Source organism: Lepisosteus platostomus, chromosome 11, assembly GCF_059453375.1.
Source record: "Lepisosteus platostomus isolate fLepPlt1 chromosome 11, fLepPlt1.hap1, whole genome shotgun sequence".
Lineage (NCBI taxonomy): Eukaryota > Metazoa > Chordata > Actinopteri > Semionotiformes > Lepisosteidae > Lepisosteus > Lepisosteus platostomus.
The window spans coordinates 19862670-19883917 of NC_142621.1; the positions used below are offsets into that span (position 1 = coordinate 19862670).

The 21248-nt window shown below is 41.9% G+C and overlaps 1 protein-coding gene across 9 annotated transcripts in view; it reads left to right on the plus strand.

The window, feature by feature from the left end:
• Nucleotides 1–21248, plus strand: part of tdrd5 (tudor domain containing 5) — a 44783-nt gene that overhangs the window by 17637 nt on the left and 5898 nt on the right. For all 9 annotated transcript variants that reach the window (XR_015925233.1, XM_088598801.1, XM_088598800.1 and 6 more), the window contains 4 exons: nt 7474–7652; nt 15570–15787; nt 18182–18391; nt 19654–19720. Coding sequence is in view for 8 of the 9 variants with exons in the window: in XM_088598801.1 (XP_088454927.1) it covers nt 7474–7652; nt 15570–15787; nt 18182–18391; nt 19654–19720 (674 nt within the window). In the remaining variant the exon portion in view is untranslated. The remainder of the gene's footprint in view (nt 1–7473; nt 7653–15569; nt 15788–18181; nt 18392–19653; nt 19721–21248) is intronic.

A 21248-nucleotide genomic window follows, 5' to 3' on the forward strand; every position in this document is an offset into this window, starting at 1 on the left:
CGATGAAGAGGGGATTCAGTGGCTGACGAGATTGCTAAACAATATTGCAAAGGAAGAGAGAATTCCAGAAGAATGGACAAAAAGCAGTATGGTTACCATCTACAAGGAGAAAGGAGACCCAATGGAGTGTAAAAACTATAGAGGAATAAAACTTCTGGAACATGGATTGAAAATCCTGGAAAAAATTCTGGACAAGAGACTCAGGAAGATAATCAGGATCCACAACTCACAATTTGGATTCTCAGCGGGGAAAAGCACAACAGATGCCATTTTTGTGATGAGACAGTTACAGGAGAAGACACTAGAGAAAGGGAAAAAGCTGTATGTGGCCTTTCTGGACTTGGAGAAGGCATATGACCGTGTGCCCAGAGAGGTGGTGTATTGGTGCTTGAGGAAGAAAGGAGTACCAGAAAGCATGGTGAAGTTAGTTCAAGCAACCTATAGAGATGCAACTACGAAGATGATAACACAACAGGGAGAGACAAAAGAGTTTGAAATCACAGTTGGAGTACACCAAGGATCAGCACTAAGTCCTTTCCTTTTCATAAACATTATTGACACACTGACAGAGGAGGTAAGAACAGAAGTGCCTTGGGAACTCATCTTTGCTGATGATGTGGCACTGATGGCAGACTCAGAAGTAGAACTACAGGAGAAAGTGTTCAAAAGGCAGAGGAGTCTGGAAAAGGGTGGACTGAAAATGAATGCAGAAAAATCTGAAATAATGGTAATGGAGAGAAGAAGAGATACTATGACCAATGTTGAGGAGACAAATGGAGGAAAACTGAAACAAGTTGATGACTTTAAATAACTTGGATCAAAACTGGTAAAGGGAGGAGAAACACTCGAGGCAGTAAAACAAAGAGTGAAAGCTGGATGGAACAAGTGGAGAGAAATAACTGGAATAATCTGTGACAGGAAAATTCCCAGAAAGTTAAAGTGCAAAATGTACAAGACTGTGATTAGACCTGTACTACTATATGGAGCTGAATGCTTGGCAGTTGGAAAGAGGGAAGAGAACTTGATGAGAAGAACTGAAATGAGGATGTTGAGATGGATTCTGCAGATTTCAATGAAGGATAAGATCAGAAATGAAGAAATCCGTAGACGATGTAGGGTGGTGGATGTGGTTGAGAAGATGCGAGAGGCGAGGTTACGGTGGTATGGACATATCATGAGGAGGGACTTTGAGGAAGTAACAAAGAGGGTAATGGAATTTGAGGTGGAAGGTAACAGAGGAAGAGGCAGGCCTAGAAAGAGATGGATAGATTGTGTGAGAAAAGATATGGAGGTACAGTGCCTTGCGAAAGTATTCGGCCCCCTTGAACTTTTCAACCTTTTGCCACATTTCAGGCTTCAAACATAAAGATATAAATTTTTTATTTTATGTGAAGAATCACCAACAAGTGGGACACAATTGTGAAGTGGAACGAAATCTATTGGATTTTTGAAACTTTTTTAACTAATAAAAAAATGAAAAGTGGGGCGTGCAAAATTATTCGGCCCCTTTACTTTCAGTGCAGCAAACTCACTCCAGAAGTTCAGCGAGGATCTCTGAATGATCCAATGTTGTCCTAAATGACTGATGGTGATAAATAGAATCCACCTGTGTGTAATCAAGTCTCTGTATAAATGCACCTGCTCTGTGATAGTCTCAAGGTTCTGTTGAAAGCGCAGAGAGCATCATGAAGACCAAGGAACACACCAGGCAGGTCCGTAATACTGTTGTGGAGAAGTTTAAAGCCGGATTTGGATATAAAAAGATTTCCCAAGCTTCAAACATCCCAAGGAGCACTGTGCAAGCGATCATCCTGAAATGGAAGGAGTATCAGACCACTGCAAATCTACCAAGACCTGGCCGTCCCTCTAAACTTTCAGCTCAGACAAGGAGAAGACTGATCAGAGATGCAGCCAAGAGGCCCATGATCACTCTGGATGAACTGCAGAGAACTACAGCTGAGGTGGGAGAGTCTGTCCATAGGACAACAATCAGTCTTACACTGCACAAATCTGGCCTTTATGGAAGAGTGGCAAGAAGAAAGCCATTTCTCAAAGATATCCATAAAAAGTCTTGTCTAAAGTTTGCCACAAGCCACCTGGGAGACACCCCAAACATGTGGAAGAAGGTGCTCTGGTCAGATGAAACCAAAATCGAACTTTTTGGCCACAATGCAAAACGATATGTTTGGCGTAAAAGCAACACAGCTCATCACCCTCAACACACCATCCCCACTGTCAAACATGGTGGTGGCAGCATCATGGTTTGGGCCTGCTTTTCTTCAGCAGGGACAGGGAAGATGGTTAAAATTGAGGGGAAGATGGATGCAGCCAAATACAGGACCATTCTGGATGAAAACCTGTTGGAGTCTGCAAAAGACCTGAAACTGGGACGGAGATTTATCTTCCAACAAGACAATGATCCCAAACATACAGCAAAATCTACAAAGGAATGGTTCACAAATAAACGTATCCAGGTGTTTGAATGGCCAAGTCAAAGTCCAGACCTGAATCCAATCGAGAATCTGTGGAAAGAGCTGAAAACTGCTGTTCACAAACGCTCTCCATCCAACCTCACTGAGCTCGAGCTGTTTTGCAAGGAAGAATGGGCAAGAATTTCAGTCTCTCGATGTGCAAAACTGATAGAGACATACCCCAAGCGACTTGCAGCTGTAATCGCAGCAAAAGGTGGCTCTACAAAGTATTAACGCAAGGGGGCCGAATAATTTTGCACGCCCCACTTTTCATTTTTTTATTAGTTAAAAAAGTTTCAAAAATCCAATAGATTTCGTTCCACTTCACAATTGTGTCCCACTTGTTGGTGATTCTTCACATAAAATAAAAAATTTATATCTTTATGTTTGAAGCCTGAAATGTGGCAAAAGGTTGAAAAGTTCAAGGGGGCCGAATACTTTCGCAAGGCACTGTATGTGAAGTGAGTGAGGAAGATGTACTCGACAGAGACAAATGGAGAAGAGCAACCAAAGCAGCTTACCCCAGGACAGTCTGGGACTAAGGCTGTGAAAAAGAAGAAGAAGAAGAAGTCATTTGATATAGAGGCTTTAAAGGTGGCTTCTCAAAGGTCTTTTACAGAATGACAACAACAACAACAACAACAATTAAAAATAAACAATAAAAAAGCACCATTTCAGTGAGAGGGGTGAGCCTGTTAAGTCGAGCAAAGCAGATATGAATTCACTGGTCGAGCCTTGATACAATTCACAACAGAGTCTAACAGATTTTAAATCCTCAGGCATTTTCTTGACCGCCAAGGCCTTGCGGTGGATGCTGCTCTAGCACCGTCTGTACATTAAGTACAGACGCAGACGGCGCATTTTATCCAGTCAATGCCACTCTCTTCGATAAATTCATTTAGAAGCCGAAATATGCCCTCTCCTGTAGTTCTTGTTGGTAGTGGCTTACAAAACAGAAAGACCTCATGGGACATACACTCAAACTGGTATCTAACGTTAACGAGCAAATTGGCCAAATCAAAGGCATCTATGGACTCATCTAATTGCAGTGAAAAGCGTCTGCTCATCTTAACGTGCTCTATCAGCGTACTTTTGACATCATCTGCCATATCAGTAATTCAGGTGGGTTGCTGCGTCAGCATGCGTAGGCTGCAAAGGAACAAGTAATAGGTTTATTCCATGCTGAAAAAAAGAAGAAAGAAAACACAACGTTTCGGCCGTGGAGCCTTCTTCAGGTGTGAGAAAGACGAGGCAGTCAGCAAAGGTAATGTAGTGGGAGAAGGAGAAGGCTGGGAGAGAGGAGGAGCGAGAGGCGGGAGCAGGGGACAGAAAGAGAGGCCAATCAAGAAGTGTGAAGTCAGAATAGGTGTAGTAAGGTGTGAATTGAAACTTCCAATGAATGGAGAAAATTTAGAAGAAAAGTAGTCTGTCATTAAGAGAAGGAGGAAGGTGTGATCCTAGCTGCAGGATAATTTTTGTTTCTGTAGTCTTTCTGATGTATGAGTTTGGAAAACCGTCTTTGAGAACACAGACGGAGAGATTAGAGTGGTCATGGCCGTCAGAGGTGAAATGAGAAACAATGGGCTTGGAGAGATCTTTAATCTTCACAGCCCTGACATGTTCTCTGAAGTGGTCTCCGAGTCTCCTTCCTGTTTCTCCAATGTAGATGGCTGGGCATTTACTGCAAGAGATACAGTAAAAAAGGATGCTGGAGGTACAAGATGCCATCGGGTTGGTCCGGAATTGTCCTGAGGGGCCTTGAATGAGTGTGGTGTTAGATGTGTACTTGCAGGTGATACAGCAAGCTGTGTTGCAAGGGAAAGTGCCTGGTGTGGATGGTTGCTGAGGGCGGTCAAGGGAGCTGTGAACAAGAAGGTTGTGCAGATTAGGTGGTCAGCGATATGAGTTGATGGGGCGGTCAGAAAAGAGGGCCCCAATGGAGGGATCATCCTGTAGGATGGAAAAGTTGTCGTTAATAGTCCTGGGGATAGTAACTGTGTTGGAGTGGTTGGGAAGAACTAAAGGAATGCGGTTGTTACGGCGGGAGTTCCTGATTGGGTTGATGGGTGTTGATGGGATGGGTTGATGGGTGTTTTGGGCTCGGGCAAGGGCCCTGTCAATTAACACTGCTGGGGTATCCTCTGTTGATGAAAAAGGAGCATATTTTGAGGGCTTGGTTCTGGAAGTCGATGTCATCGCTGCACAATCATCGTAGCCGAAGGAACTGTGAAAAGGGATAGGGAGTTTTTAGTGTGTTTGGGTTGAAATGAGCTATACAGGAGATAGCTGTGTGAATCCGTGGGTTTGTAATAGACCGAAGTAGAGAGTCGGGGTAGTTGATGGAGAAGTTGATGTCTAGAAACGGAAGAGTAATGGAAGATATGTTAACCGTATATTTGAGGAACGGGTGGAAGTTGGTAAAATGATGCAGAAAGCACTCAAGCTGGTCGTTGGAGCATGTGGTGGCACTGACGCAGTCATCAATGTATCGCTTGTAGAGGTCAGGGACATAGCCAGTGTAGGAAGCAAAGAAGCGTTCTTCTACCCAGCCAACAAAATATTGGTATAGCTGGGTCCCATTCTGGTGCCCATGGCAACTCCACTCACCTGTTGGTAAAAAAGGTTATTGAATGAGAATGCAATCAGTGTGAGGACCAATTCTGCAAGTGACAGAATAATCAATATCAATAATTCTGTGAGTGCGTCTTTCGAAGGGGACAGCAGGTCGAGCTGTTTAGCAGCTTTTTCTCCACACATAATACGTGTCAGCTCTTTTGCCAGTGGTAAACAACGTTCTTCACAAATCTGCAAGTTTGCGTTTTCCCTGTTTTCGTTTCAGGAGTCCGTTTCAGAAGTTAAAATAAGATTTTATTTCATGCGCATGGATTGAAACAGAGATGCTCTGTGTATTTTTCTCAAATTAACCTAGAACAGTCCTTAAATATCTTTCTGTTATCTATCACGCTTTCCTGGGCTCACAAGATTTCCACTGTTCCAAAACCACACACATTCTCCTACCTCCCTATTTCTTTTTTTTAAATACAATTGGCCGCTTACGTTCGTAGCACACATTCCTATACAATGGCATAGAATTACATAGTAGCTCTTGTGTGCTCTCAAGTATTAGTGCGTGCTGTATCGTAGTACGTAGGCTACGCATTTGACACATAAATTAATTTTATTAAAATAGAAAATATGAAAACCCATCCCAGATTTTCAGTGCACACAACAAATTTCCAGGGTCATCTGGTGTACCACCTGGGGGCATTCCGCGTACCATAATTTTTGAACCATGGCTCTACAATATCTGACTGTATGATGGGCTTGAGCAAATTAATGAGAAGTGGAATTGTATGGCCATAATGCAAAACATCATGTTTGTTGAAAACCAAAACACTTGCTTTGACCAGAAAAACCTCATACAATCCATCAAGCATGTTGATGGGGGGTGATGGTTTGGGACTGATTTCTTGCCTCAGGACCTGGATGCCTTGCTGTCATTGAGTCCACCATGAATTCCACATTATACCAGAGTATTCCAGAGGAAAATGTGAGACCATCTGTCCAATAACTAAAGCTGAACTGAAAGTGGATAACGCAACAGGATAACGATTCAAAACACAAAAGCAAATCTTTGACAGAATGACTCTGAAAGAAGGAATTCAGGATTTTGGAATGGCCAAGTCAAAGCCGAGACCTAAACCCCATAGAGATGCTGTGGTAGGACCTAAAGACTGCTGTGCATACAAGAAAGCCCTCAAACTTATAGAGTTGAAGCAGTTCTGTGAATGCCTCCCAGTCTATGTCAGAGACAGATAAGATCTTTCAGGAAAAAAGATCAAGTTAGCTGCTAAAGGGGGTGTCACAAGTTGCTGAATTAAGGGGTGCACCTTCTTTTTCACACAAATATATTGAATGCTGGATGTTTTTTTAAATAATGATAAAGCGGACTTTTGTGTTTTATTTGTTAAATTAAGTTAGTTTTATCATGTATTGGAGCTTAGAACCAAGTCAGGGTCAAATATGTGTCAACATGTTCAGCTATAAAATCTTAAGGGGGTGTACTTATTTTTTCACCACATTATTTTTTACTGTATTTCTGGGGATTTGATCACCTAATTGTTTAGACAAATTGTGAATTACACATGAAATTGTGTCATTTAAGATCTGTTTTGTGAGACACATCCCATTTTATAGCATGTCTGGATGTTGTTATTACCATTTGTGTAAAAAGTATTCACATAATTGTGAACGGGCTGTAATACATTTACATTTCTTTGAAAAAAGTGGTGCATATTAAAATCTAAAAATGGTGGAAATTTTGTCTTCCATTTTAATATATTAATAAATAATGTTTATGTAATTTGGGTAATATTTTAAATTATAAGCCAGCAGCCATGTCACCCTGCAGCTCTCAACTGGCTACCCACTGAAGCCAAGCAGGGTTGTGCCTGGTCAGTACCTGGGAAGCTTTCGTTGCTGCTGGAAGTGGTGTTAGTGGGGCCAGCGGGGGGCACCCAACCTGTGGTCTGTGTGGGTCCTAATGCCCCCAGTATAGTGGCGGGGACACTATACTGTAGTGGGCCCCGTCTTTCAGATGAGACGTTAAACCAAGGGAATTAAAGATCCCCTGGCATTTCTTGAAAAGAGTAGGGAGTTATTCTGGTGTCTGGGCCAAATTTCCCCCCTTGGCCTTTACTGTGGCCTCCAAATTGTCCCCATGTATGATAGGCTTGCACTTGCCCTGCGAGGTTGTACCCTGGCTTGTGCTTGTTGCTTGCCAGGTAGGCTCTGGCTTCCTGCAACACCGTATGGTATAAAGTGGTTTGGTAAATGACATTAAATTAGCAGAATGTTATTCTTATTTGTTTTGTTTTTTTGGTGTTGGCATGTCTAGTAAAATTTTCACCTTCTTCCAACATTCTCAATTGAAACTCAGTAGTACTGAATATAGCACTATATATAATTGTTCATATACAGATGTCATGTTTTGCTTCTACAGAGAAGAAAACGAGTACTGGATCCCAAGCTTGTGCATCGTTCCAGTCCTTGAATCCCTCCAACAGGAACATCTCTTTCTCTGACATTTCCCAGTGGGAGAAGAATGTCCTGGGGTTGGAACTGGATCAGACTGTAGGTTCAGAATCGGGCCTTCGATTCATGACAAAGGCGCTGTACCAGGTAACTTGTTAACAGACAGTGGACCTAATCAGACCACTGCTGTACAGCAGTTCAATCTGTTTTTATTTGTATGAGCCAGTAAAGTAAAATGTATTAACTAGTAGTATTTACTTTTCTTTCTTCACTGAGGAAATTTGTACAAGAACTTAATAATTAACAGTACAGTAGTTATAATTCAGTACAGGTAATAAATATGTTGTAACAGAAAGAATAAGGTTCTGGGTCCCGAGATGAAGTTAAACAGATGAGTTTATTGCATGCAAGGAACAATAAAGCCGAAGTCTTGTTTCCCGCAAGAAACAACAAAACCGAAGTATTGTTCGATGTGCCGGTACAAACTTTTAGGTTATATAGTCCTTCCTTGCTGCTTCGGACGTAATTCGGTGTTATAGTAAGGGGGGGGTCATGGTATTTGGCCAGTAAAGAGACTCTGGCCAAATGGTCAGTTTAAGATTACGCCCCCAGTGGGTTCCTAGCTTGTATCTGGAATCCTTATCTGTTAACCCCCTTTCCTGCCATAAACCCCTGTTGCTTAGAAGTCTAATTTTCAGGCAGAACTGACTTAAGTTAACCCTTTTTACATCTTGTCTCTTACTTCATTCCCCCCTTATAAAAATGGCACACATAAGGACTGCCTATTTTTACACATACAATGTCAGGGCAGATCTTTCCTTTTTAGATGTACAGGCATGCATTACCATGACATTGTGCGTTCCATGGTTACAACAAGATGTTATTGATGTTTTTGTACAAGTGATAGTTACAATTATACATATAAAACAACCCTAATCCTACAAATACATAAAGTCCTACCCCAGGACCCAAACGCAGACCTCAGCCATGTTGAGATCTATCGTCAGGATCTTGGAATAGCAATATTGACCCAACTCCGATTATCATTTTTTGGCTGATAGATATGCCAACACGCGGAATGTATTGATACCAAATCCCCAATAATGCTCCTCAGGCCTAACAAGCACACTGTTGGTCTTAGGAAGCATCAGACACAGAAATGGTAACGACATCCTTCTTTCTGTTCACTCAGTCTCTGGTGCCGTAGATCGGTGAAAGTGCGATGCCCGGATCCAGCGATCTCATCCTGTCACTCAGATGGCACAGTCAGTAGTTAGTGGCACTTGATATGGTCCCTCCCAGCAGGATTGCAACATCTGGCAGGGTATCTCTTCTTCACCTACACCCACTCGCAAGGTATCCGGTCGTGTCTCCCCTCTTCTGGAGGTCCCCAATTGTCCAGCACCTGTTCACGAGTCCTGTGCACCGCTTCAGTTAACAAACCTACAATACTGCAATAGAGAGTAAATTCAACAGTCCGTTAGCCAAACTTGGCCTCCAGGGAGTTTCTTTGGCTGCCCGTGATGATCTCAAATGGGCTCAGTCTCACAGTTCTGTTTGCTCCAGCCCGCAAACCGCACAGGACCGCAGGTAGAGCACCTACCCACGGTGTTCCTTCAGTTGATATTTCCTTGTTGGTCTTTCAGACTGTGGGTGATGGGGGCAATGTGACTTCCAACTTACCCCTAGTGAGGCAATTATAGCCTGGCACACCTTCCCAGTGTAGTATGCCCCTAGATCAGTATCCAAGGGGCAGGGCAGTCCGTACCACGGGATCATCTTTGTCATACACTTGGGTATGCGCCAGCCCACATCCCATCATCATACAACCCCACATTCTTTACACATTTGTTCTAACTACTATTAAACATCTATTAAAGGCCTCAACCTGAATTCTCCCTTTTCCCCAATAGAGGATTCACAGGGGTCTCAGACTCCCGCTCTCCCAGTGCCGCTCATCTGGCATCTGCATCTGCATGGTTGTTACCTTGAGTTACTGGAGTTCTTTATTGTGTTATTTACACCTTACTCCAGCTGTTTCCGTCGGCAGCTGTAAAACTACAAATCAGTTCAGAGACAAGCCCAGTATTCTTAACTGGAGTCCCTGCTGTTGTGAGAGAATCCTATTTCTCCATAGCCATCCAGAATTGTGGCCTACATGCAACAAATACATACATTATATACATATACAGTAACCCTTTAACATCTTTCTTTTTACAATCTTTCATCAATGCTCTTAACTGGCTTGCTGCGCTGAGGCAGTGGAGGGGCATTTTTCTGATTGTTAGCACCTTGAATTCTGTTGTAACAGCTCAGCCCGTTCTCTGTTCTTCCTCATGCATCAGAGAGGACCCATCAGTAAACAGTATTACATTTTCTTAAATTTTCCCGGTCCCCCACCTTTTGGCTACAGCATCTAATGATATAATAGTGCCTACCTCCATGCTCCTGCGTCAGCACAGCTGCCCAGAACCCTTTGTCCACACTTACATACAAAGGAATGGTTGATCCATCTGAGGAAACCCCAGCCTCAGCACCTGTAAGAGAGCTTGTTTCAAATTATTACAGGCGGCTTTTGCTGCTGGAACCAAGGCAATCTTGTCCTTGTACTGCACTCCCCCCTTAAGCAGATCTGTTAAAAGTTGTGCTTACCCCGTAAAAACAATGCACCCAGGCCCTGTTAAAATTACACAATGCTAGACACAAAAGCGCCTTATTATAACTGCTTACTATTAGAAACTCTAAACCTGAAGCAACTCAGACTTGTGGGTTTCCTCGTCAGGGGAAGCACTCAGAATACCATCAACATACTGAGTGATCACAGTCAGTTAAAGCCACGTGATACCCTGTTCTGGATAGTCATTCTTTGTAATGCATAATATTCCAACCCAATAGATCTGGGATAAAACCACCCACATTCGTGTGATAAGTGCACGTGAATGTTCAAATCTGGTACTCAGCAAGTAAAACTTGCTGCCCCAATACTCCTGTGGCCTCCTGCCATCTCCCCATATACATTACTCTATAGCACACTGTTGAACAGAGGAGTGAAACAAGCATGACAGTAGTGCTCCAGTATCCCCTAAAAGAGAAACCAACACCGCATTAACAGTACATTTTTATCCACTGGACTGGGACAGGCTTAGGGAGGCTACAAGGGATTTACAGGATCTAATCGTTAGGTAAACAGATCTTCTCACAAGACTGTTTATTCTCCCCTGTCTCGATTCTAAACCTACAGTGTTTCAGCATGTCTGGTTTCGAGACATTCGAATAAATCCAACTTGTTTCCACTATTACAACTAATTGTATATACATACAAAAACTGTTTATCTAACTCCTTTTACGTCCACCTGTACTGTACTTATACGTTTTAGACGCTCTTATATTTTCCAATCTCCTTAAGTTGATTTTCGTCAAGTCTCTTTAGTTACGTCTCTAGCCAGTCCCGCTGGCTAAACACACTCGCACCGTCATTTAGTATACCAAAACTCACAGTTACACACATACATGCCGGCATACAAATTCATAAAACACACATACACATCGAGAATATATTTTTCTCTTCATACTACAATGTGCTGTATTCTTGTTTCACTTCTACATGAATCCTTTTAATTCCTGAAGCGCACTCCAGGTTCGCTGCATTCCTAATTTCGGATGCGGTACTTTAGCCCACCGGTCAATATCTTCCAGTTTTGGATTTGACTGTATGGGGGAATCAGGGAAGGTAGGTGCGAGTGTGGACCCCCTCGACGGGGTGCGAGACAGTTAGAGTAACGCTGTCATCAACAGCGCCAACCCCCGCTTCATCAAGTCCTTTCCCACTTCGGGTGAGAGTACAGGTCTGCGGGCGCCCTCCCTTTAAGAAGGGAGTCCTTGTTCCGTCTCTATCTCACTCGTACCAGGTGTCATCCCACTCAGACCCCCCGTCAGACCCCATATGGTCACTGTGGGAATTGATCCCAATTATTTTCATTTCCTGCCTGTCTGTTCCTCTTTGGGAGAGCAGGATATAGCACATTAACTAGTGCAGTGCGACCAGGAACTAATTCTTCCTTAGAAGAGTAAAGTATCTTTTCTTTCGGATTTTTGTTTTTCCCGTAAACACACTTTTAAGAAGGCACATCCCAATTTCTTTTTTTTTTCTCTCATGTATCTGCCACCACTGGTGCCGGCCGTGCACCAGGGTGGGAGCTACATGCTTGTGCTTTTGCCAATCAATACGCATATGCTTTCTTTACAGGTGTCTTCGCCCCAAACTCCCTCTGACAAACTTTTCCCATATTTTTCTCCTTCTTTTCCGTCAACTTACACTTTTCCGATATATAAACGGACCCTTCCACCACTTTCTCAAACCATCAGTTAGCACACATGTTCGGTCTCTTTAAGAGTTTACTTTTGTCGTGTGTGAGGTAACAGCTCATACAGTAGGGGGATGCTTTCACTTTGGAAATTTTGTGCATTCCTGCACTCATTCAGCTAAGGCGTCTGTTACCTCCAGATCTAAATGCCTCTCAGAGTCTTTAGAGAGGACTTACACAGCACTATTCACAGGCAAGGAACGAGACCTCGAAAACCCCCTTTCTTGATCAGTAATTCATCATCCCCAGAATGCCAGAATCGCTGCTTTTACCCCGGGGTGGACTTAAGCATTGAGCTCAATCAGGGCGATTCTCGGATCTCAGCGTCCTTAGATCCTGCTACTTAGTGCTTTGCTCTTTTATTATGAGGTGTGTTTATGTTAGTGTCATGTGTGTGTATATGTATTCACAAACAAGGAAAACCCCAGAAACATACATTTATATTTTCTACTTCTCTCCTGTTCCCTTTGAAACAAAAAACCACACCACGCCAATCCCTGCACAATCAAGGCGTAGCTAATCTCAGGACCCCGGGCGCAATTAAGGCCCACACCAATCCTGGATTATACATGCATTTAATGCACCACTCGGTTTCAGAACCCCGGGCGCAATTAAAGGCCCACACCGATCCTGAGCCTCAGAACTCCGGGCGCAATTAAGGCCCACACCAGTCCTGAATTTCGCGGTAAAGGTCCAAAACCCGTTCAAAAACTCCACGCGCAATTAAGGCATACACCAGTTTCGAACGCCTGTACACAATACCACGAATCACCGCCTGCCAGACCAACTTCTGGGCTTACAGCAAACCACCCATTAGAATAAGGTTCTGGGTCCCGAGATGAAGTTAAACAGATGAGTTTATTGCATGCAAGGAACAATAAAGCTGAAGTCTTGTTTCCCGCAAGAAACGACAAAACCAAAGTATTGTTCGATGTGCTGGTACAAACTTTTAGGTTATATAGTCCTTCCTTGCCGCTTCGGACGTCATTCGGTGTTATGATAAGGGGGGAGGTCATGGTATTTGGCCAGTAAAGAGACCCTGGCCAAATGGTCAGTTTAAGATTACGCCCCCAGGGGGTTCCTAGCTCGCATCTGGAATCCTTATCTGTTAACCCCCTTTCCTGCCATTAACCACTGTTGCTTAGAAGTCTAATTTTCAGGCAGAACTGACTTAAGTTAACCCTTTTTACATCTTGTCTCTTACTTCAAATATGTGTTCATTATTGCTAATCATTTTGTAAAATACGTACAGATTATTTTAATTAATTTGCCTTTCTATATAAGTAAGGTTATTAAATGAATTTACTATTGGGTTCAAGTATTTGCAGGTACTTTTGTGGGCTAGTATTTATGAAAAGCAGACTGAAACAAATGTTTAACAGAAGTGATATCACCCCTGTTGAAACCTGACATAATATAATTCTCCTTCAGTGGGAGACCCAGTCTTGTTGCACTGCTGTCTAGGAAATGGTACTGTATACATTCTCCCAAGAAATCATGATCAAATACTGGAAGAGACAAAGCAGACCAGCACCCATATCAAGTGTATAGCAAGTGCACACATTTTCTCAGGTCATTTAGATTTAGATAGTGAGGTACCGTAATTCGCAGAAGCACTGGTTATTTTGTCTTGAAATTTCTTGTGCTGTAGCCACAAACATTGAAAACAATTATTATAGAGTGTTTCTTAATTGCATAAGGATAAACATATCCAATGTCTCATGTGAACTTGTGCATTATAAAACCTGAAGTGAATAGTACTATGGGAGTCTGGAACAAGCTGTCCAGCCTTGTTGCTGGGAATGACTGTTGGACAATTGGTGACTTTTGGAACTTTGGAGGTCCTTATGATTTTTGTGAATTAGTGTAATGAACACATCTTTCACCTTGTATTTATAATAAAGCCTTAAGCAATCATCCACAATTGTGGCCTTTCTTATAATTTGGAGCTTGAGGAGTTTCAGAGATTTTTCAGTAGAGGCCTGCTTTCCTGCATGAACACAAGACTGTTCTTTAGTCTACACAGTTGTAGGGGTTTTGTGCATTTACTGGGATTATTAATTGTAGCAGTAAGTCACAAAATGATTCTTTAATGGCTATGCGGAATAACAACGCACACACTCAGACACTAATACACGAGAATACATTTATTAATATATAAAATGTGCATATAAACATGACAGACCTTATAGTGAGGGTTAGCAGAATACAAAAAGTATATATTCAATACGAAGAGTTACAAACCAAGAGAGACATACATTCAGTATACCATTCATTTATATAGTTTCGTTAATGAACTTTGATTACAACTTCTAAGCTAGATACTCCAAAGCAAGTACCTCACTCATAGGAATTAAATTAATATCAACTGGGGTTGAGGTAACAATTAAATTCTCGAGCTGTAATGCAGAATGTTGAATACTTATCCAATCTATGTGGATTCAGATCTCCCGCGGACAAAAAAAGAAACAGCGACAGGCTGTTGCTGCATCCAATCGGCATCCTCTGGGCCGGTGCCAAGCAGTCCTGGTGCAGCTGGAGGTGTGGGAGATGGAGGAAGAGATTCCTGCCGCGGCACGCTGGCAGTGACTCTCTGAAGACCGACTAGTTAGTCCTGGCTGGACTAGCAGAGTTTATGCACATGAAAAGTGACTGCATGTCCAAGCAAGTCACACTCTTTAGACTGGAAGAAGTCCGGTTTGTTCCTGATGTAGCGCTAGTCCTGAATACTGATATTCAGCTGTCCACAGTTCCAACAGTAGTTCACTTGTTGATCAGCTGAGTGTCCGCGGTGGGTTCACAAAGCTTGCTGCTGGGCTAACCTCGGGTGGATCCTTTGGTTACACGCGGCGACCTCCGGTCTCGACTCTTGGAACAGAGTAAAGTCCTGGCGCTCGGACACACTGGCTGTCACATGATTGTCCGAGCTGAGTCTGAGAATGTCCTAGAGGGGCACCTTCTAGGCCCTGTGCTGCCTCTTTTATCTTTTGGAACTACGGTCATTCATTGGTTGAACGTGTGGTTACCCTGCCCTACCAGTTCCTGATTGGCTGATCAAGGTGGAGGATGAGTATCAATGCTCTCTAACCTTGGGTTGTAAACCTTGGGATGAGACTCCCTTGGAATTTCCCAGACAGTAAGGCACCAGAGATGATTTGCGGGAGAATCTCAGCCTTGGGAGTTGTTCCTATCGGGAAACTATCACAAAGAAAAACACCTTATATCTGAACCACATGGAATGGCCTCTCTGTGTCCAGCACCACTTAGATGAGGGAGAGAGAGACTGGCAAGGGAGCAGCAAACTTAATTCCTGTATTATTAATAAGCCTTGCTGCTACACAGTAATAATGTAATTAGCAGCCATTAAACAGTTATCCCACAAATTTATTATCATCATTTAGGGAATCCATTAAGCCGTTAGAAGGCCGTTAAACTCTCCTGTTCTTCCTTCCACCCTCACAGACACGTCTAGAGCAAATAATGCAGGACTGCTGCAATATCATGAATGGAAATTCAAACAATGGCTAAGAAAGGGTTGCCTCCAACTAGTATGAGATATGTGTCATTTAAAGACACAGTTAAGAAGCACATAAAAGAAACACAGGTATTGTGGGGAGTGTGTATAATGTGATCTAATTAGTAGTTTTGTAGTAACCCATAATTCTCTCACTCAGCACGCTTTTTCTGTTGTCTTCTGCAGAAGCTGGACATGCTCCATCCCATGTTGCCTCAGGTAGAAGAGCCAAAGATCCCTCCAGATGCAATGCAGAGTGGTTGTCTGCAACCTGCTGCACGACGGCAGGAGGAAACCTTTGTGCCTGTGCTGGTAGAGAAAGTGGTGTCTCCCAGCCAGTTCTACATCCGCTTCTCAGACACACACGAGGCCAGGGCCCTGGAGAACATGATGTTTCAGATGAGGTGAGTGGGCAGACCTTGGGGCTCCAGAGCAACATAATAAGAATTATTCCTCACACTTACAGTGGTGTGAAAAAGTGTTTGCCCCCTTCCTGATTTCTTATTTTTTTGCATGTTTGTCACACTGAAATGTTTCATCATCAAACAAATTGAAATATTAGACAAAGATAACACAAGTAAACACAAAATGCAGTTTTTAAATGAAGGTTTTTATTATTAAGGGAAAAAAAATCCAAACCTACATGGCCCGTGTGAAAAAGTGATTGCCCCCTAAACCTAATAACTGGTTGGGCCACCCTTAGCAGCAACAACTGCAATCAAGCATTTGCGATAACTGGCAATGAGTCTTTAACAGCGCTGTGGAGGAATTTTGGCCCACTCATCTTTGCAGAATTGTTGTAATTCAGCCACACTGGAGGGTTTTCGAGCTTTAACCGCTTTTTTAAGGTCATGCCACAACATCTCAATCGGATTCAGGTCAGGACTTTGACTAGGCCACTCCAAAGTCTTCATTTTGTTTTTCTTAAGCCATTCAGAGGTGGACTTGCTGGTGTGTTTTGGATCATTGTCCTGCTGCAGAACCCAAGTGCGCTTCAGCTTGAAGTCACGAACAGATGGCCGGACATTCGCCTTCAGGATTTTTTGGTAGACAGCAGAATTCATGGTTCCATTTACCACAGCAAGTCTTCCAGGTCCTGAAGCAGCAAAACAGCCCCAGACCATCACACTACCACCACCATATTTTACTGTTGGTATGATGTTCCTTTTCTGAAAATGCTGTGTTACTTTTACGCCAGATGTAATGGGACACACACCTTCCAAAAAGTTTTTTTTTTGTCTCGTCAGTCCACAGAGTATTTTCCCAAAAGTCTTGGGGATCATCAAGATGTTTTCTGGCAAAACTGAGACGAGCCTTTATGTTCTTTTTGCTCAGCAGTGGTTTTCGTCTTGGAACTCTGCCATGCCATTTTTGCCCAGTCTCTTTCTTATGGTGAAGTCATGAACACTGACCTTAACTGAGGCAAGTGAAGCCTGCAGTTCTTTGGATGTTGTTGTGGGTTTTTTTGTGACCTCTTGGATGAGTCGTCGCTGCGCTCTTGGGGTAATTTTGGTCGGCCGGCCACTCCTGGGAAGGTTCACCACTGTTCCATGTTTTTGCCATTTGTGGATAATGGCTCTCACTGTGGTTCGATGGAGTCCCAAAGCCTTAGAAATGGCTTTATAACCTTTTCTAGACTGATAAATCTCAATTACTCTGTTTCTCATTTGTTACTGAATTTCTTTGGATCGCAGCATGATGTCTAGCTTTTGAGGATCTTTTGGTCTACTTCACTTTGTCAGGCAGGTCCTATTTAAGTGATTTCTTGATTGAGAACAGGTGTGGCAGTAATCAGGCCTGGGTGTGGCTAGAGAAATTGAACTCAGCTTTCCAAAGATGTGATAAACCACAGTTGATTTATGTTTTAACAGGGGGGGCAATCACTTTCTCACACAGGGCCATGTAGGTTTGGATTTTTTTTTCCCTTAATAATAAAAACCTTCATTTAAAAATTGCATTTTGTGTTTACTTGTGTTATCTTTGTCTAATTTTTCAATTTGTTTGATGATCTGAAACATTTCAGTGTGACAAACATGCAAAAAAAATAAGAAATCAGGAAGGGGTCAAACACTTTTTCACACCACTGTATATAGCACTTTTCTGGACGCTTCACTTAAAGTGCTTTACAGGTAATGGGGACTCCCCTCCACCACCACCAATGTGCAGCATCCACCTAACATCCAACATGACTAGTAAAGGCGCCTGACCCCAGTTGTCCTACAGCTGAGAGGCTACAGCTTTGAGTTACATGATTTGCTGGCTAATTAGACTTTATTTTTTTACATTTGTGTTTTTTAGTTCCATGTTCTTTAACGGATTTGGGACTATCGTAGATTCGTAATCACCATATGAACTGAATTCTATTGAAAGTGAGGAGATAACTCAATAATTCTAGTCTTAAATGAAATAACTGTTAATCAGTGCCAGCTACAAAGTTACTAGGGATGACTTAAAAACTACCTACCTGTCCTTCTTGTTGATGGGCTGCTTTTTCTGCAAACGTTGCTGTAAAATTAGTGACACAACCTATTGAAACAAGATCTATAGTGTAATACAAATTATAGATTGTTTTTCATTTTTGTATGTCCATATATAATACACTTCATTGCAGTTTGTAGACGGTGTAGCAAGTCTGAGAAGGATGAGTTTGGGGAGAAAGGTGGTTACGTGTGGTGTCCAGGTGTCTGGAGGTATCTGTAATGAGGAGAAGGAGAAGCACAAGAGGCAGAAGAGCGTGGTGATGTGCTGTGTATATGAGGTGCTGGTGAACTGTAAAGCTGGTTCTCCTGTGTTTTCAGATGCTGCTACTCGTGTCCTGAAGTGGCCAAGCGCTACCAGATGCCAGAACCCTTTGTGCGTGTGGGCCAAGTGGGCTGTGTGGCTCCCAGTGGCTTGTGGTTCTATAGGGTTGTCATCCATCGTATTGTGAGTGACCTCAAAGTAGAGGTATACTGCGTGGACTTTGGAGGTCTGAACTGTGTGGAGAAGAGTAATCTGAAATTTCTCAAGTAAGTATAATGGAAATTCCCAAACTCCCATTTTTGATGTTTTAGACAATAAGTAATATACTTATTGTGGTACCATATACTACCGTATGTTATTAGACACCTGAAATGTCATCTTGTGTTGTTAAAACTGAGAGGCCTTATATAAATGGCATATTTCTGTTGCTGTCAGCTAGTTTAATAATAGACAAACCAGAATTGCTCATGGGGTACAATGGCAACAACTGCATTAAATATCTGGTAAAGGGGGGTTTTGCCCACTAAAGGAATATTCATGGTGAATGTGTCAGAAACACGTAGTTTTAAAGTGAAATCTTTAGGCTAATACAGTAATAAGAAGAGTATAATAATAACAACATTATTGGAAAATGTATCCATGTAAACTTAGTTATTTTATTATAATACAGATTGAGGATTCCTTCTAAAGGAGGACTTCAGAGTAAAAACATAGGTCCTTTATTTAGCTAGGTCCTTCATTCATCTTTTTCCATCAATACTTTAATAAACTAAAAATGGTATTGTGGCTGGCTTAGTTAATGGTACTGGCTTAGTTCTTTGCTAATATACTAGTCTTACTCGGCATGTCTCAAATAAATTTGGTGAAGGTTACTTAATTTCATCACGTATCAATAAATAAATTCCGTTACCATGGAATGTACAAGAAATGAAAAGGGGTGTATCACAGGCATGTTGACTCACAATTGACAGTACTAAACTCTCCCTTTATGTTATTTTAAAGCACAAGACAGCTACAGTTTTAGATGCAGTGGTTTGAAAGCCACAGATAAGAAGGTTAGTTAATTAATTGCCTTATGAGGTTATAAGCTAATGTGTGCTTGCACTATTAATTGTTGTTGCCAGTCATATGGGGACTGATGTCCCCAAATGTTTGAGTGGACACATTTTCATTAAGATAGGTGTCGGTTGATTAGTGATGTTTATCAGCTGGCAGTGATTAAATAATATTTTTATAAAACACATGCAGGCTCTTTGTGGCCTTTTTGTGTCATATGTTTTTCATTACATAAGTATAATAATCCAATGGAGAGATAAATGAGGAAAGCATGGTTAACTTTCAGAATTTGTTTTTAAAACTTCCAAAAAGATGTTTTATTGACTGTTTTGACAGGATGTTGCTTTAACAAGAATTACAATTACAAATATTGTTTTTAGTCTTTTCTGATAACCATAGTGAATGTCAGTGAAGGAAGGATTGAAATGGGGATGAATATGTTTTAATGTGCTTGCCTCCTATTTTCTTGCAGGTTGTGCTATTCCACACTTCCAGCTCAGGCTGTCCCTTCAACTTTGACTTGGATCAAACCTTCTCAGGTTCGGTGGATTTTATTCCCTACTGCCTTTCCCCATCAGTTCACCCTGTACACATGTGGATAAACTGAGCCCTCGGAAAATTTAAATTAGGAAAAGTCAATCAGTTGTGACGTCATCGTGGGTAAGGGGGAGAACCCCTTTGTTGATTGAATGGCAGATGGGGCTTTTCATTCTGGGAGTCATCTTGGTTGGGACTAGGCATACATAAAGGGCTTATGAGAGATCATTAGGAAAGTGCATTCCTTATTCCTTCTACAATCTGGCCTTGGATGATCTTGCATAGTTCAAATTAAGATATGAACACAACTTCAGAGCTGCCTAACTGGTTTTGTTCCATATAAAAAAGTTCCAAATAAAAGTGCTTGTACTTTGTATCTGAAACAAGTTTATTGTTGTGCAATAAATATTTTTGTTAAGTTATACATATTTATTAGTGTCTCATTTCAGGTTATGAAAACACTTTCATTTCAATAAGTGATAATTAAGACATTTACTTCAATATACGTAGAAACAGTACCTAACCTCTGCATCTCTTTAGTCATTTAGACGCAGCAGCAGGTATCATTTTTAATAGTTTCACTTTATTATCATTTAGTGGTCATAGTAGGCAGCACTGTTTTGTCTTAATAATAGAAATTATCAGAACTTGTTCCTCATGTAAGTTCTAAGAGTGCAGTGACAAGGTCATATAGAAAATCTGAATTTCTTTTATGTCTTTTTATTTAGTATAAGGGCTTCAACCCTGCACATCCTGGAGGGACCTAATCCAGTTATCCTTATAGGTCATCTGTTTTTTTAAATCTCTGCTTTGTAGCAGGTGTTACACACACAATAATTTCTTGCTTGCATTTGTATAGAGCTTTAGGAAAGCAATTCATATATAGAAGGTGTCCCACTTCACTTGAAGTACAGTACTGCCTAAGGCAAGGGTTCCCAAACATTTTGGATCTGTGCCTCCCTTGACCTGTCATATTTGTTTTCTAATAAGTGAAAATGTATTATTATTATTAATTTATTTTTTTAAATTAATTTTTATTAGAAGAAATCCGTAACTCATTTTGCCGCTCACTCGTTCTCTCTCTCGTATGTGTGTAGCGCATAGCATCTGAGCAAAGCATTGTAAAGCCGCGTCTGTGAGAATCCGTCTCCGTGTGTGCATGTGTGTCTACTCGCTCTGAGAGAAAAAGAGATTGACCGATTTCGGGTTCGGGTCTTAAATTTGGCAGTACTATTCGGTCTCCGTTGGGTTGGGTCTCAAAGTCTTGGGTACGGGCCAGGTTCGGACTTCAGTTTCATGCCCATGCAGACCTCTAACTGGGTTTCCCTAGGTAGCAGTCCAAGCAGAAGTAAGGTTGGGATTATTTGACTAGCGCACTCTCAGCTTTCAGCCAACCTCTGCAGTCTCTAGAGCAGTTAAAAGCTTGCAGTATTGTCGGTGAGGGATGTGCTTTTTTCTCCAATTGGTTCTGGACTTAGTACAGAGCTGTAATGCTTATGATATATCCCAATATGAATAGCTCAAGTAGGA